The sequence below is a fragment of the Mustelus asterias genome, chromosome 10, assembly GCF_964213995.1.
Source record: "Mustelus asterias chromosome 10, sMusAst1.hap1.1, whole genome shotgun sequence".
Classification (NCBI taxonomy): domain Eukaryota; kingdom Metazoa; phylum Chordata; class Chondrichthyes; order Carcharhiniformes; family Triakidae; genus Mustelus; species Mustelus asterias.
The window spans coordinates 96238616-96255054 of NC_135810.1; the positions used below are offsets into that span (position 1 = coordinate 96238616).

Here is a 16439-nt window from a genome sequence, read left to right on the forward strand (position 1 = left end):
CTCCACGAGTCTTCAGAAGCGGCTTTGCTCTGCAGACTTTAACAAAGTGGCCTAGCTTACCGCATCCGGAGCAAATCGCGTCCTTTGCCGGGCAGTGACGCCGAGGGTGCTTAGGGAGGCCACAAAAGTAACATTTGGGCCCTGCTGGAGCAGCCGTCGCAGTGGAGCCGTCGGTGGAACGGGATCCAAGGTAAGACCCGAGATTATGGGAGGCTGCTTCTAACGTTTCATGATGTGGAGATGCCGGCGTTGGACTGGGGTAAACACAGTAAGAAGTTTAACAACACCAGGTTAAAGTCCAACAGGTTTATTTGGTAGCAAAAGCCACACAAGCTTTCGAGGCTCTGAGCCCCTTCTTCAGGTGAGTGGGAATTCTGTTCACAAACAGAACTTATAAGACACAGACTCAATTTACATGAATAATGGTTGGAATGCGAATACTTACAACTAATCCAGTCTTTAAGAAACAAAACAATGGGAGTGGAGAGAGCATCAAGACAGGCTAAAAAGATGTGTATTGTCTCCAGACAAGACAGCCAGTGAAACTCTGCAGGTCCACGCAACTGTGGGAGTTACAAATAGTGTGACATAAATTCTGATTCTAGGATCGCATGATAAAGACTCAGGAGGAAAAAAGCAGAAATATTTATGTGAAATAGTGTGACATAAACCCAATATCCCGGTTGAGGCCGTCCTTGTGTGTGCGGAACCTGGCTATCAGTTTCTGCTCCGCGACTCTGCGCTGTCGTGTGTCGCGAAGGCCGCCTTGGAGAACGCTTACCCGAATATGCCCGTGCCACGGGCATTCGGCCTCTGATATTCGGGTAAGCGTTCTCCAAGGCGGCCTTCGCGACACACGACAGCGCAGAGTCGCGGAGCAGAAACTGATAGCCAGGTTCCGCACACACAAGGACGGCCTCAACCGGGATATTGGGTTTATGTCACACTATTTCACATAAATATTTCTGCTTTTTTCCTCCTGAGTCTTTATCATGCGATCCTAGAATCAGAATTTATGTCACACTATTTGTAACTCCCACAGTTGCGTGGACCTGCAGAGTTTCACTGGCTGTCTTGTCTGGAGACAATACACATCTTTTTAGCCTGTCTTGATGCTCTCTCCACTCCCATTGTTTTGTTTCTTAAAGACTGGATTAGTTGTAAGTATTCGCATTCCAACCATTATTCATGTAAATTGAGTCTGTGTCTTATAAGTTCTGTTTGTGAACAGAATTCCCACTCACCTGAAGAAGGGGCTCAGAGCCTCGAAAGCTTGTGTGGCTTTTGCTACCAAATAAACCTGTTGGACTTTAACCTGGTGTTGTTAAACTTCTTACTGTGTCTAACGTTTCAGCCATAGTGGCCGTTTTCCGGAGGTCTAGGTCATCTTGTTCCAGCAGACGCTGCTGGATGTATGTAGACTCAATGCCCGCAACGTAGGCGTCGCGGATCAGATCCTCCGTGTTCTGAGCTGCTGAAACAGCCTTACAGTCGCATGCTCGGGCGAGGACTCGCAGGGCGCGCAGAAATTGGGCGCACGATTCTCCTGGCTGCTGTTTGCGGGTAGTTAGGAGGTGTCTGGCGTAAACCACGTTAGGGCTCTTTCGGAACTGCCCTTTTAGGAGTTCGATAGCGTCCGCGTAAGTAGCAGCGTCCCGGAAGATTCCATAGACAGTTTCGCTTACCCGGGCGCGGAGCACGTGGAGTTTAGCAGCGTCGGTGTCGATGGCCGTAGCGGTGTCGACGAATGCTTCGAAGCAGTCCAACCAATGATCAAATTTATCAGAGGCTCCAACCTCTTGAGGGTCTAAAGCTAACTTGTCGGGTTTTAGAAACTGCTCCATAGTAGTAACTGTTGTGAATAAAATTGATGCACTATCAATAAGGCGAAAGACTACCGATATGCCAATATAAGTGTAGGCTTTTATTCACAACAGAATCAGGAGCAGATCCCAACAATTAACCGACCTGGACTGAACAAGGGGGAGGAGACAGCCACCTTTATACTAGGTGCTGAGGGGAGGAACCAAACTGGAAGGGGATGTGTCCAGGTATGACAAACACACACAACGGTGGTCCATATAGGACAAAGGCACAACTGAGGTCCACCACACACATGTAATGTTCTCAAATTGTTGAGAACAATTTGAGAACATCACATTGTTAATGCTGATAAATGGTAGTACAGCAACATCCTGAAGCATGACACTTGTCTTCCTGAGACTAATGTTCCAACCAAACTCTTTACTGGAATGAGGGTGAGAGTAAAAAGTCAGATGAGACTGGAAAAACCAGTAGGACAAAGCTACCACTAAGCAGTGAGCATGATGGAGACAGTTCTTTGGGCATCGCAAGGATACAGAGAACAAAGTTGAAACTGGTACCCAGCACCCAATAGGAAAAGCATCAAGTTAGATTCTAAACCACAAAAAACATATGTTTTCATCAAGGGAAACACAAAGGCAACACACATACACATTATTTATTCGTTAAATTCGTTTGCACTTTATTCAACAGGATGGAAAAAGCTGTTTGATTAAAATTATCAACAAGAATAACAGCTTGTATTGATACAGTATCTTTACCTTAGTGAAAAATGTCCCAAGGTGCTTCACAGGAGTGTTATTTGACATAGCAAGGAGGTGGTGGTGTAGTGATATTGTCACTGGACTAGTAATCTAGAGACCCTCAGCAAGTTCGGGGGACCCAGGTTCATATCCCACCACAGCAGATGGTGACATTTGAATCCAATTTTAAAAATCTGAAATTAAAAGTCTAATGCTGACTATGAAACCAGTTTAAGGGCAATTACAGATGGACAATTATGTTGACACATCATTTGATGATTTTTTTTAAAAATTGAGACGTACTGTTAGGACCAAGTATAGTGGGATCTGTTTCTTCACCTTTGAGCATTTCAAAAGGAAGAAAGATACATTAGACTGATGAGGAGCAATGTTCAGTATGTTGGGTAAAATGAAACTTTTGTTAAAAAGAAAGGTTTATCTTAATAGAGGGTTTTTCATAGCTTCGGAATGTCCCATACTGTTTTATAGCCAATTAAGTACTTTTCCAGCATAGTCACTTTTGTAATGTATGAAATGTTGAATAAGTAGCACCTATAACAATGACACCTACACCAATGAATGAGATATGGCTTAAGGAAGGAAGATTAGCAACAGACCTAGAAATCCAATCGTGATAGTAGATTTGATAATTAGAAGGACTGAGCCTTTGCAGTCCAGTTTGTTTGCAATGTTGCCTGCCTTCCATTAAAGTCAGTGGTGTAAAACATAGGCAAGATATAATTGGATGTCTGCTCAATATCATCTGTTTCAAGACAAGATCTACATACTTGCAGAAAGAACATTTGCAGTGCATTGAGGCCTCAATTGTTAACCACATATACCTCCATACTTTTTCTATTTGCATTTTGCCCCTATAGCCTGTTCACATGGACACAGCCTCCTTTGGCTACATGAAAGATATAGCACTTGGGCCACTAACATCTACAAAATGACCTCTGAGCCACCTGAGATTGGCCTAGCAGAGGAACGTCAACTTCATTCAGGCAAATTGGGCAATACCATCTTCCAAACTCTTTCAAATTGTTGGGAAAAATTGTTAGTTATACAGCCCTGTGCCATTATATTTAATAAATCTCAAATGGTTGCACAATTAGCTTTCAATTAGCCCTTATATTGGATATACTTATGTATGATTATACATCAGAAAACCAAATGATATACTGGATTTCTTACTTACCGGTATTCATTGCAGTTTGCTCCCTAAAAAGATAGCAAAAGAGTTTCAATTACATCAAATTAGATAGCACAGAGATGGCCATTCAGCCCTAAAAGTCTATGCTTCACTTGAGCGGCCTCTCATTCTTCCTCAACTAACTTTACCAGCATAATAATCTATTATCTTATATATACTTATCTAAATTTCCTTTTAATGCATCTATTCAATTCACCTCTCTATTCCCTATGGTAGTGAGTTCCACATTCTCAGCACTTTCTGGATATTTAAGATGCCTCTGAATGCATTCCTTGCTGGTCTCCTCTCTGCCACCATTTGTAAACTTGAGATCACCCAAAGTTCTGCTGCCTGTGTCCTAATGTGCACTAAGCCTCATTCACCCAACAACCCTGTGCTCATTGAATATATTGACTTCCAAATAAACAATGCATTGCTTTTAAAATTCACATTCATTTTCAAAATACTTGCCTTGCCCCTTGCAATTCGTGCCACACAAATTCAAGGCAATGATTATCTCCAACAAGAGACAATAAAACCTCTCCTTGGCATTCAGTGGCATAACCATCACTCAATTCCCCTTATCAACATCCTGGAGGGTTTACCATTGACCAGAATCTTAAATGAACTTACCATATATATATATTGTGACGACAGGAGCAGGTCAGACACTGATACTCCTGAAGAGAGTATCTCACCTAATTGCCCAAAGTCTATCCTACCATCTGTAAGGTAGATGGGGAGATAGGAGTTTGATGGAACACTTTCCACTCGCCTGGAATGGTGTGGCTCCAATAACACTCAAGAAGCTTGAAACCATCTAGGACAAAGCAGCGCTTGATCCACTAATTTAAATATTCACTCCCTCCATCATCAATGCACAGTGGCAGCAGTGTGCACTATAAACAAGGTGTACTGCAGCAACTCACCAAGGCTCTTTTGACAGCATCTTCCAAATCTGCAACCTCTACCACCAAGGAAGACAAGAATAACAGATGCATGGGAATATCAGCAAGTTCAAGTTGCTCCTCAAGCCATGCAACATCCTGACTTAGAATTACATCACCTAACTCTAAATCTAAACTTAACTCTTCACTGTCACTGGGTCAAAATCCTGGAAATCCCTCTGTAACAACACTCTGGGTGTATTTACACCTCACGACTCCATTGTTTCAAGAAGGCGGTTCACCACTACCTTGTCATGGACACTTAGGGACGCAATCTGGAGGAGGTCTCCGTAATTTCCATCAGTCCTACAAACTCCCTGGGTCTCTGCTCTCTCCAACTTCTGGGCAATTAAGCATTCCAGTTTTTAATCACTCCACCATTGATAGCTGTGCCTTTTGCTGCATAAGCCATGGTGAAGGTCATGGTGCTGTGGGCCGGACCTGCTTTTATCAGAGAACTCAAGAAGAAGAACAATCCTGGAATATTTGTATTAAGTTTGATGGCCTCTATATATCACTCTTCACCACAAACCTCTCTCTCTTTGTCTATTGCACCAAAAGCTTCCATAATTTTAGCGGTTTCTATTTGGTCACCTCTCAGCCTTCTCATTTCAGGAGAAAAGAGAACCCTGACTGTTGATCCTTTCCTAATCGGTATAACATTGCAATTCTAGTATCATGCCAGTATATCCTCTTCAGTGCCTCTATATCCTTTTTATAATTGCTTTCAGACAAATCTGTTGGAAGGAGAACATTACACAGCTTTTAATGTTAACGCATTAAGAATAATAGTGAATAATACTCCTAGAAAGTCATTTAAAAATAAGTTACCTTTAGAAATCTGAATGAGTCGCTATGATTTAAAATGGTGTTTATCTGCTCAATAGTTCTATTAAAGTCATCAAGCTCTTCCACCCAGTCTTTAGTCTGTGCTTCAATGTACAGTGTGGCAGCCTGACGTTCAGCTTCAATAAACTGTAGGGTCTGCTGCTCATCCTCTTCAATAAGTGCTTTAATCCCCTTATAATGCTGTATAGCTTTTTCTAGATATCCAGAGTATGCTTCCTATATGAATTAATAATCCAAAAAAGAAAACACTTTAGATTGCTTTCATGCAAGTGCCCATATTTGAATATTTATATCTTCATTTAAGGGTACTTTTAAAAATAACCAAAAATAAAGAATCAAGGAATTGTGAAAAATAGTTAGTCTAACATTACAGTAGTATCAATAATAGTAACTATGAATCTATTGGACAGGCATAAAAAGAATCTGGCTAACTCATGTTCACCCACAGCAAGAAATCAGCCACACTTACCTGGTTGAGCCTAGATTTTTTTATTCTTTCATGGGGGTGTGGGCATTGCTGACTGGACCAACATTTATTGCTCATTCCTAATTGTTTGTGTGGAGTTTGCTCATTCTCCCCGTGTCTGCGTGTGTTTCCTCCGGGTGCTCTGGTTTCCTCCCAATCCAAAGATGTGCAGATTAGGTGCATTGGCCATGCTAAATTGTCCCTTGGTGTCTAAAGACATATAGGTTAGATGGATTAACCATGGTAAATGTATGGGGTTGTGGGGATTGGGGGGTGTTGCTGGGTAAAATGCTCTTTTGGAGAGTTAGTGCAGACTCAATGGGTGAATGGCTTCTTTCTGCACTGTAGGGTTTATATGCACAATTGCCCTTGAGGTCAACCACATTGTTGTGGATCTGTTGTCACATGTAGGCCAGACCTGGCGGGGGGGGCAGATTTCCTCCCCGAAAGGACATTAGTGAACCAGATGGGTTTTTACGACAATCGACAATGGTTTCATGGCCACCATTAGACTTCTAATTCCAGATTTTTATTCAATTCAAATTTCCCCATCTGCCGTGATGAGATTCAAACATGTTGTGGGTGACATGAGCAGGTTCATGGACGGATGCATCTACCTGACAATGTGGAAAGTTGCTTAGAAATGTCATCTCCACAAATACCAAGGGAAAATCGAATCTAGACAACAAAAATCTCATCAATTTACAGTAATGTGATGGGAGATGTCATTGACAGTGCCTTCAAGCATCACCTACACACTGGTAACCTGTTGGTGCTTAGTTTGGATTCTACAAGAACCACTTTCTCCAGACCTCATTATAACATGAATCCAAAGCCAACAAAGGAGCTGAATTCCAGAGGTGAGATGGGAGTGACTGCCCTAAACATCAAAGCAGCATTTAATGGAATGTGGTAACAAGCGATCCTTGTAAAATTGAAGTAAATGTAGACCACATGTCTCCTCTTAAGGGGCAATCTAGAACAAGAGGTCACAGGTATAGGTTGCGAGGCGGTAGATTTAAAACAGAGATGAGGAGGGACTATTTCTCGCAGAGGGTGGTGAATTTGTGGAACTCACTGCCCCACAGCGTGGTGGAGTCTGAATCGTTGAATGGTTTCAAGAGGGAGAGAGACATATTTCTGATAAAAAAGGGAAAGAGGGATATGGGAATAGGTGGGGAGGTGGATTTGAGACCAGGGAGAGATCAGCCATGATCTGATTGAATGGCGGAGCAGGCTCGAAGGGCTGAATTTGCCTACTTCTGCTCCAAATTCCTATGTTCCTAAATGGGAATCATGGGGACAACTCTCCACTAGCATGGGTCATAGCTAACTGTTATGACTCCAGTTGATGTTACTACCGGACAGGAGCCCTGGCCCAACAGACTGTAACTTTTGTTTTCTATTTAGAAACATGGATGGACAGAGTCATGGCAATTAACATTTTAAAAAGAATTAAACATTTATTAAACATGAAATGATTGCTTATAATACAATACTCTTTCACCCCACCTATAACTTCACAGATTTTAAAGGATAACACAAGTTACAAAATGTTATACTATGACTTTCTCAGCAAGTACTGAGTGCATGTAAACCAACAAGCCAACTGTAGTCAGACACACCTCACTCTGATGCCAAGTGGCAGATGCCACTCAGTGCGACTTGTGTGGATTTCTCATCAAATCCCCCAGATGATTATTACACTGTAAGCCAATTTATTTAATAATCCTCTTCATCCCTTGAGGGACATAATGCTGCCTCTAAGCCAATTTGTCTCACTAGAATTCTGACTTCCACATGAGTTTCTAAACACCACTCTCGAAAGGACACACCTTGGATTCTTCTCCCAAACAATGCTTTCTTTCAGGTGCCTACACCCAATGATCCACTTCCAGGATTTGAATCTCTCCTTTCAGTATTCCTCTACCTTGTACGGCCACGTGCATTCAAGCTTCCACACCATCCCTCCGATACCCGGACATACCGACAGAACACCACTGCTTTGCAGGCTGTATTAACGTGTCACCAACCTCAGAATTATTTCAGAACTCTGGCTTCTCACCAGCCAACTTCACCAGGTTTGCACCTTTCAGTTTTGAGCAGAATTTTCTCAAAAAGATTATGTGTTAAAGGGGAGAGCAAACGGGAGATTTTCTTACCAGTTTTTTCAGCAAGGTAACACATGGTAATTTACGCCATTCTGTGCAAAACAGAGGCCATAATGTGAATCTCGCCATTGGGGCGGTGGAGTCTCACCTCATCAGTGAGGCCAGCTGCTGAGCTCTGGGGACGCCAGTTCACAGGCACCCCAATCTCCCAATATATTGTGTACACAGTATACTGGGAGATCTGTCAACCCCCACATCCCCGCCCACTCCCCTCCCCATTGGACATCACCCCATCCCTACTAGGTCCTGCCCCCTCAGACCCCAGTGCCTGATGCGCAGTGCCAGGGTGCCCAGTGGGCAGTACCAGGGTGCATGGTGGACAGTGCCAGGGTCCCAGGTTGGCACTGCCCCATGGGCACTGCCCAGCCCTGCCCCCCAGCCACCCAGGGAGCTTCACTGGCCCCCAGTCCTTCCGGTGTGGCCATCACATCTGGTCCCCCCCGTCTGTGATCGTCGACCAGCAAGGGGACTAAGGTAAATGAGCACGGTCAATTGAGTCCCGGGCTCGTTAATGACATACTAAGCATGTCATTAATATTTAAATCAGTCTCGTGCCCTTCCTCGGCACGAGGCTGATTTAGCCGGCAGAATGGGGCTGGCAAGATTATGAGAGGCAAGAAATTGTGCACGAAACCAATTTTTCATCTCTTGCCCTATCTTACCAGCTCAGCACACCATGGCGAGCCAATAAGGTCCGACCCTTTGTCTTTAACTGGGAACCTCTCACTGCCCCTTTCTTTAACTTCAGTGAACAATACCTTGTTCAATGTCCAGTTCCTTTTGTTCCTTTTCCATCAGTCTTCCTAGGACTTCTCTTTTTATTCCCTGGTTTCTAGGACTATCTGTTGTTTAGCTTCTGGGACTTACTGTTTTGAACTTACTCCATTGTCCTGCTTCTTTTCTGGCAGTTTCTGTAAAAGCTGTTTCCCCTCCAGCTACCGAAGTTCCAACTGCTGCTGGGTCTAGTTTAGTTTAAATCTAAACTCAAAAAATATTTCTCACCTAAAGTGGCCCCTGATTGCTAAGCAACAGCCTGATCTTTCTTTAACACTTGTTTGTTTTCACGTTGTAAACTCTCTAATCACAATGCAGGCACAGTTTGAAATGAAACCAAAATCCATAGACATGCAAGTACTTTTGTTTAACATGAATCTAACTAAAATTTCAACACTTTCTTACTCACAACTACAGAAACACAAAATTAAACTCACTTAAATTTAAGTGAGTTTAGATATATAACCTATATCTAATGTCCAAAAATACAAATATAGATTATTTAAAACTATCTCTATTTCCTGTCATAACATAAAGGAAGATGGTTATGATTCTTGGAGGCCAATAAATGCAGCCTCAGTACATTACCACAGAAGTTCCTCAGGCTAATGCCCTAAGCTCAAACATTTTCAGTTGCTTCACCTCCATCATCAAGTCAGAAGTGGAAATGTTCATTGTTGATTACACAGTGTTCAGTTTCATTCACAACTCCTAAGATACTGGAGTAGTCCATAGCCACATGCAGCAAGATCTGATCAACATTTAGGTTTGGGTTGATGAGTGACCAGTAACACTTGTGACATATAAGTGCCAGGTAATGACCATCTTCAACACACCTCCTTTTGACACTGAATGGCATTACCATCGCTGAATCCTCCACCATCAACATCCTTGGGGTCACCATTGACTTGGAGCTCAACTATACCAGCTACCTAAATACAATCGCTACAAGAGCTAATATTTTGCAACAAGTAACTCAACTCCAAATTCCATAAGTTAGGAGTGTCCCAAAGACTGGCAGATTATATCAAACAGCATGTCCCAGCTGCTATTCACAATGGACAAAGTACAGACTGTACTCAACCAGCCCGTGTTTGCCAAACTCAAAGCTCAATGGCCAATATTAGATGTGATTCTGCAATTGGACAACATCTGCTAAATAATCTTCCGTGTGCTAAGAATTACACTGAGAACTAATTTAAGATTGCCAGTTGGGATCACAGTGCAGAATATTTGTGTGCATTGGAAGCTCTACATATTAACACAAGGCCCTGTTCTTTGCAAACATTGCGCATAAGTACAAACTTTGTGCCTGTTTCAGCTGAACAAAGTAAATGACAGCCATTCGCTGTTTCATTTCCCAGGGCAATGTCTTGACCAATCAGGGTCAAAATTCAATGCTTGGCAATTATCTGTCAGCCACTATCAACCGATGCATTCTCTATGGCAGTGCCTCTACCAATCATAGTCCACTTGCCAACTAATCAGCACTCCCTTCTCATTGCACAAATTGTTGTTTTATCTTATACTGTTATTCTTTCGAAGTGTCCTGAAGAGTGCAAGACGAAAAGCTTTGACATGTAAGTTTATTTATTGGTCACATGTAAGACTTACATTAACACTGCAATGAAGTTACTGTGAAATTCCCCTAGTCGCCACATTCTGGCGCCTTTACGGGTCAATGCACCTAACCAACACATCTTTCAGACTGTGGGAGGAAACCAGAGCACCTGAAGGAAACCCACGCAGACACGGGGAGAGCGTGCAAACTCCACACAGACGGTGATCCAAGCCAGGAGGTGAACCTGGGTCCCTGGCGCTGTGAGGCAGCAGTGCTAACCGCTGTGCCACCGTGCCGCCCTTTTTTCCACAATAATCCTCTGTGTGCTAAATATTATGCCAACAAACAATTTAAGATCGTCAGTCAGGCTCATAGTGTGACATATTTGCATGTATTGGAAGCTACATGCATTAATACATAAGGCCCTGTTCTTTACAGACAGAAAGAACAAGTACACAGATAGAGCCTGTTTCACCAAATAAAATAATTGATGGCCATTCTCCAGGGCAACGGCTTGATCAGAGTCAAACCGCCTGGTTTAAGTTTTAAACAATGCAAGGCAGTTAACTGTCAGTCACCATTAATGGTATAATCTCCATGGCAATGGCCCTGCCAATCAATGAGCACTCTCTTCTCATACAGTATAAAGTTGTTGTTTCCCCCCACCTTGGTATTATTATGATTTTCCTGTTAAATGCAAAACAAAAAGTTTTGACAAAATGTATTTTTTCAGCAATACTTGGATTTACAAAATACATTCAAGAAGGTGCCACACTAAATATTTATGCACAAGATAAGGGCTATGGAGTTTGCAGTAATATATTAGCATGGATAGACGATTGGTTCTTGGATTTGAAACAGAGAGATGGGGTAAAAAGAGCATGTTCAAGTTGGCAGGCTGTGACTACTGGAGTGCTACAAGGTATTGGGGCCTCAGGTATTTATAATCTATATTAATGACTGAGACAAAAGGACAAGAGTACTGTATCTAAATTTGCTGACTGTACAAAATGAAGTGGCAATGCAAGCTTTGAGGAGGACACAACGAGACTACAAAGAGATATAGACACATTGGGTGGAATCTTGCACTCTGAGTGCTGGCTGAGGTGAGAAAACCAGCGTGTAGCTCTACAGCTGCAGAGCTGAGCTTTCTCTCCAGATTCTCTGGCACTCCATGGACAGAAAATCTGGGGACGTGGTTTCCGTCGTCACACTGAGGGCCTGATAGAGTTGGCAACCACAGATCCACAGAGACTGGGAAAGGGTGCTCCAATCTGCATTAAAAATGAACTCCCCCCCACCAACCCCACGGACACAGGGGAGCACCCCACAAGCAACAGGGCAACCCCCTCCCCCCCCATCCCCCACCGTCAACAAGCACAGGGTCACTAACCCCCCCAACCCAAGCACAGAACCAAATCCCCTCCACATGAGCACTGGGGCAACTCACCCCACATGGTGGCACAGTGGTTAGCACTGATGCCTCACAGCGCCAGGGACCTGGGTTCAATTCCAGCTCGGTGGTCTGTGTGGAGTTTGCACATTCTCCCATTGTCGGCGTGGGCTTCCTCCGAGTGGTCTGGTTTCCTCCCACAGATGTGGAGATGCCGGCGTTGGACTGGGGTAAACACAGTAAGAAGTTCAACAACACCAGGTTAAAGTCCAACAGGTTTATTTGGTAGCAAATGCCACTAGCTTTCGGAACAGGCTGTCTCTTCGTCAGGTGGAGTGCATTTCTCCAACTCCACCTGAACGAAGGGACAGCCTGTTCCGAAAGCTAGTGGCATTTGCTACTAAATAAACCTGTTGGACTTTAACCTGGTGTTGTTAAACTTCTTACTGTGTTCCTCCCACAGTCCAGGGATGTGCAGGGTAGGCTGATTGGCCATGCTAAATTGATCCTAGTGTCAGGGGATTAGCAGGGTAAATATGTGGGAATAGGGCCTGGATGGGATTGTGGTCGGTGCAGACCCTATGGGCCAAATGGCCTCGTTCTGCACTGTAGTGATTCTATGATTCTACATAGGGTAAAACCTCCCGACCCAGGCACAGTCCCCTGGCACCGTCCACCGGCTGAGTGCAGGATGCCAGTCATGTCCTCCCCCCGCCCCGGGCGTGGGGGGAGGTGGGGTGTTGGGGGGGTTGATTATACTTACCTTTGTAACCCCGGTGTGTTCTCCTCAGCTGGTTCCCACTTTTCAATAGTTGAAATATATGGCAGAGAAGCCCTTTAGATACATTTCAATGAGGCGCCCCAGAAAGGGGTGTGGAAAATTGGAAAGCAAGATCCCACTAGCGAGAATCCCATTTTCCAATTCTCACGGGATTTTACGTTCACATGCCATGGGCCCGCACAGCGAATGCAGGTGCAACGTTGCCACCATTAGGTGAATGAATGATAAAGTGGCAAATGGAGTAGAGTGTGGGGAAGTGAAATGTTATTATAAGAACAGAAACGTGGAATATTTCTTAAAAAGCCTGAAATTTGTTAACGTTGATGGTAAGAAAGATTATTTGCACAAGGAACACCAAAAGTCAGCATTTTGGTATAGTATGCAATTAAAAGAGCAAATGGCACGTTAGCCTTTATTGCAAAGTGATTGGAGTACAATAATAAGGAAGTCTTGCTAGAAATGGATGGGACTTTGGTGAGACTATACCTGGAATACTGTGTGCAATTTTGTCTCCACATTTAAAGAAGGACTTATTTGCTTTGCAGGCAATACAATGAAGATTCACCAAAGTGGTCTCTGGGATGAGAGGGTTAGCCTATGATGAGAGGTTGTGGCTGGGATTCAGCGACCTCGTCTATGCCTGGGATTTTCCGGTCCCGCTTCTGTGAATGGAAATTTGGCTGAGCGCCAAATTCTCCATTCTTACCGGCAGCGATGGCGGGACATAAAACATTGGAGAATTCCGACTTGTGTAAATTGGGTTTATCTTCTCTGGAGTTTAGAAGAGTGAGAGATGATCTCATTGAAACATTCAGGATTATGAAGGAGCTTGACAGGGTATATACTGAGACATTGGTCCATAACTTCCTGGTTCCCCAGCATCGCATTTGGAGGGTACCCCAATGATGCACTGGGGTATCCTTCTAGGAAGTTCCTACATAAGACTTTACCTGGCAATTGTCCAGAAGGCCTAACCTCCCCGGCACAATTGCGCTGGGCAGGGAACCGTCAGCAAAGCGATTTAAATCGCTAATTTCAGATGGTTCTGCCAGTTCTACCCTCATAGTTGCTCTCAAAGAGTTAGAAGGGAAAAGGCACTTCTAACTCTAGGCTACCTATTTTAAACACCCAAACCCAACCCGTCATGGGTGAACCCCAAATCTAGGATCCCCCCCACCACAGCCCCCCCAAAACAGTGGATCTCCCACGTCACCCCCACCTCCCCCCAGCTCAGCCACTTCAAACACTGGACACCCCCTTCCCACTGCCCCCTCCCCCCATCCTCCTCCCTCCTGCCTGTCTCCTGCACTGACTCCTACCTTGCGCAGCCTGAGTGAGGAAGGTCCAGCAAGACAAGGGCTTTGACATTCCAGCAAAGGTGATTTGCCGGTTATTGCCACTCCGAGGAAGTTACAGACCATTATTCCCCCTGGCTGGGGAATCTAGAGCAAGGGGACACAGTTTCAGGATAAGGGGGAGGGCAATCCTTTAGGACTGAGATGAGGAGAAATTTCTTCACGCATGGGATTGTGAATCTTTGGAATTCTTTACGTCCGAGGGTTGAGGGTGTGCAGTCATTGAATATATTTAAAGCTGGGTAGATATTTCTGGTCTCTCAGGGAATCAGGGAGCAGGTTCGAGGAGCTGAATTGCCTACTCCTGCTCCTAGTTCTTATGATCAAGGAATATAAGGTACAGGAGGGAAAGTGGATTGAGACCGAAGATGAGCCTTGATTATATTGAATGGTGGAGCAGGATTAATGGGCTTCATGGTCTTCTTCTGCTCCTATTGTCTTCTTCATTCAAAAAATAGTTATAACCGCTGAAGTTCCATCGTCACCCAAATTAACCCCTAACATGTATCATTCATATACACAACTTTACCTACATCTTATCCAATACGTACATTTCTGTATCATCTCAATGTTATATCTTTACTTCTTAGACAAGAAGATTATTTCCTCTAAAAATGTAATTAGCTTTTAAGATAACACTTACTAACACATGGGAATTCAATTCTCGAAGGCGTTTGACAGCTTCTTCTGTTTTTGTCCGCTTCACATTAAGCTCCTTCATTTTTGCTGTGAAAGACAGCTGATAAGAAAGAAAAGGGAATTAATTACTGCACTCACCAGTAACCTGTTATTTATACAAGTCCTGAGAAGTATTATAGTGTGTCTCATCATAAGGGCAAATTGCTTCATGATAACGCCTTCATGAAGTGCACAGTCATAGAGGAGATTTTCAAAAGAGCACTCAGTCAAGCCTGGTAAATGTTCTTTTAGCTGCTATAGCAACCGTATCCTGTAGTAAGTTATCTAAATTCTTATTATGCTCAGGGGAGCTGTGATGTTAGCCAGCTATACTGCACGGTGGAAGCTTTACAGTGCTTGTTTTGCATTTTTGTCCAAGTCTTGATCATTCTGTAGTGTCTTCAAAAATGAGAGTGGAGGAGGGAAAGCAGTTCAGGGAGAGTTATAATCAATTGATGTCATGGCCTAAATAAACCTCTTGTATACACAATAAAGAAAATCAAATAGCAACTTTCTCGGCCATCTTGCTTGCTGCCTAGTAACTGGCTCTCAAACTGGTGTCAGCGGAGTTCTCAAACAGGTTTTGCCATGCACCCCACTGGGTAGAAATAATACATGCCTCAAGGAACAGAAAGGAGGAGGAGAAATAAACACCAACGCTTCTGAACAATCTGGAATCATAGACTAAATGGCAAAATCTTTTTGGTGGATTTTAAACTAGATTGTTTTAGCATCTGAAACAACTGTACGCAGCTGCAAATCAAAAAGATCAAAGCCCAGAGTAATGCATACAGGACCGTGAGGAAGAAGCCAATGGATTTTCTCTGGTAATATTTTAATTAAGTGTTTCCCCAAAGTAGTATAAGAAGTAAGCTGTTAGTCTCCAATGTGGTTGAGTTCATACAACTAACACAAATTGTATTGCAAAGCACACAGAGATTTATTGACTTTTTTTTTCAGACCTGTTCTTATTCAATTTGAATTTTATAGTTTGATCAAGGCTGTTGTCATAGCATGGAATCAGAATAAATCCAAAGCTGATTAGAACTACCGTTAATAATTGACGGGTTTTGAAATTGTATAAAACAATCAAGTAGAATCAAAATCACCAAAGTTAGGAAAATCAGTCAGAAGATCCATTTGCCATTAAAGTTCAGTTTTCCACCTGATGGAAGCTAAGCAGGCTATTTGCTATTGTCTCAAAAATTGTATTATTCAGCTATTTATTTTGACAAAACTATCAATAGCTCTCTTGGCCATGGTCTCTTGTCCTGAATACCCAAATCCCACCCACCAGGTTGGCATCTTTGACAGTGAGTTCATCAGGAATCAGATCTTTTAAAATTCTGTCATGGGATGTGTATGTTGGTGGCAACGCCAGCATTTTTTGTCCATCACAAATTGCTCTTGAAAAGGTGGTGGTGAGTCACCTTCTTAAACTGCTGCAGCCCATCTGGTGTAGGCATACCTGTAGTGCTGTCAGGAAAGGAGTTCCAGGATTTTTACCGATCAAAAGTAAAGGATCAGCAATAATTCCAAGTCAGGATGGAGTATGGTTTGGTAAGGAACCTGCAGATGGTGGTGCTCTCATGTGTCTGCTGCCTTTGTCTTTCTAGGTGGTAGAGGTCATGGATTTGGAGGGTGCTGTCGGAAGAGGCTTGACAAGTTGCTGCAGTGCTTCTTGTATATAGTTAACACTGCTGCC

General features: G+C 43.3%; 1 protein-coding gene across 1 annotated transcript in view; it reads right to left on the minus strand.

The window, feature by feature from the left end:
- The window catches only part of LOC144499465 (E3 ubiquitin-protein ligase TRIM62-like), a 45902-nt gene that overhangs the window by 19271 nt on the left and 10192 nt on the right, over positions 1–16439 (minus strand). The window contains exons 3-6 of the mRNA XM_078221453.1: positions 14700–14795; positions 14021–14143; positions 5538–5771; positions 3766–3788 (exon numbers count right to left, since the gene is read on the minus strand). Coding sequence (XP_078077579.1) covers positions 3766–3788; positions 5538–5771; positions 14021–14143; positions 14700–14795 — 476 coding nt within the window. The remainder of the gene's footprint in view (positions 1–3765; positions 3789–5537; positions 5772–14020; positions 14144–14699; positions 14796–16439) is intronic.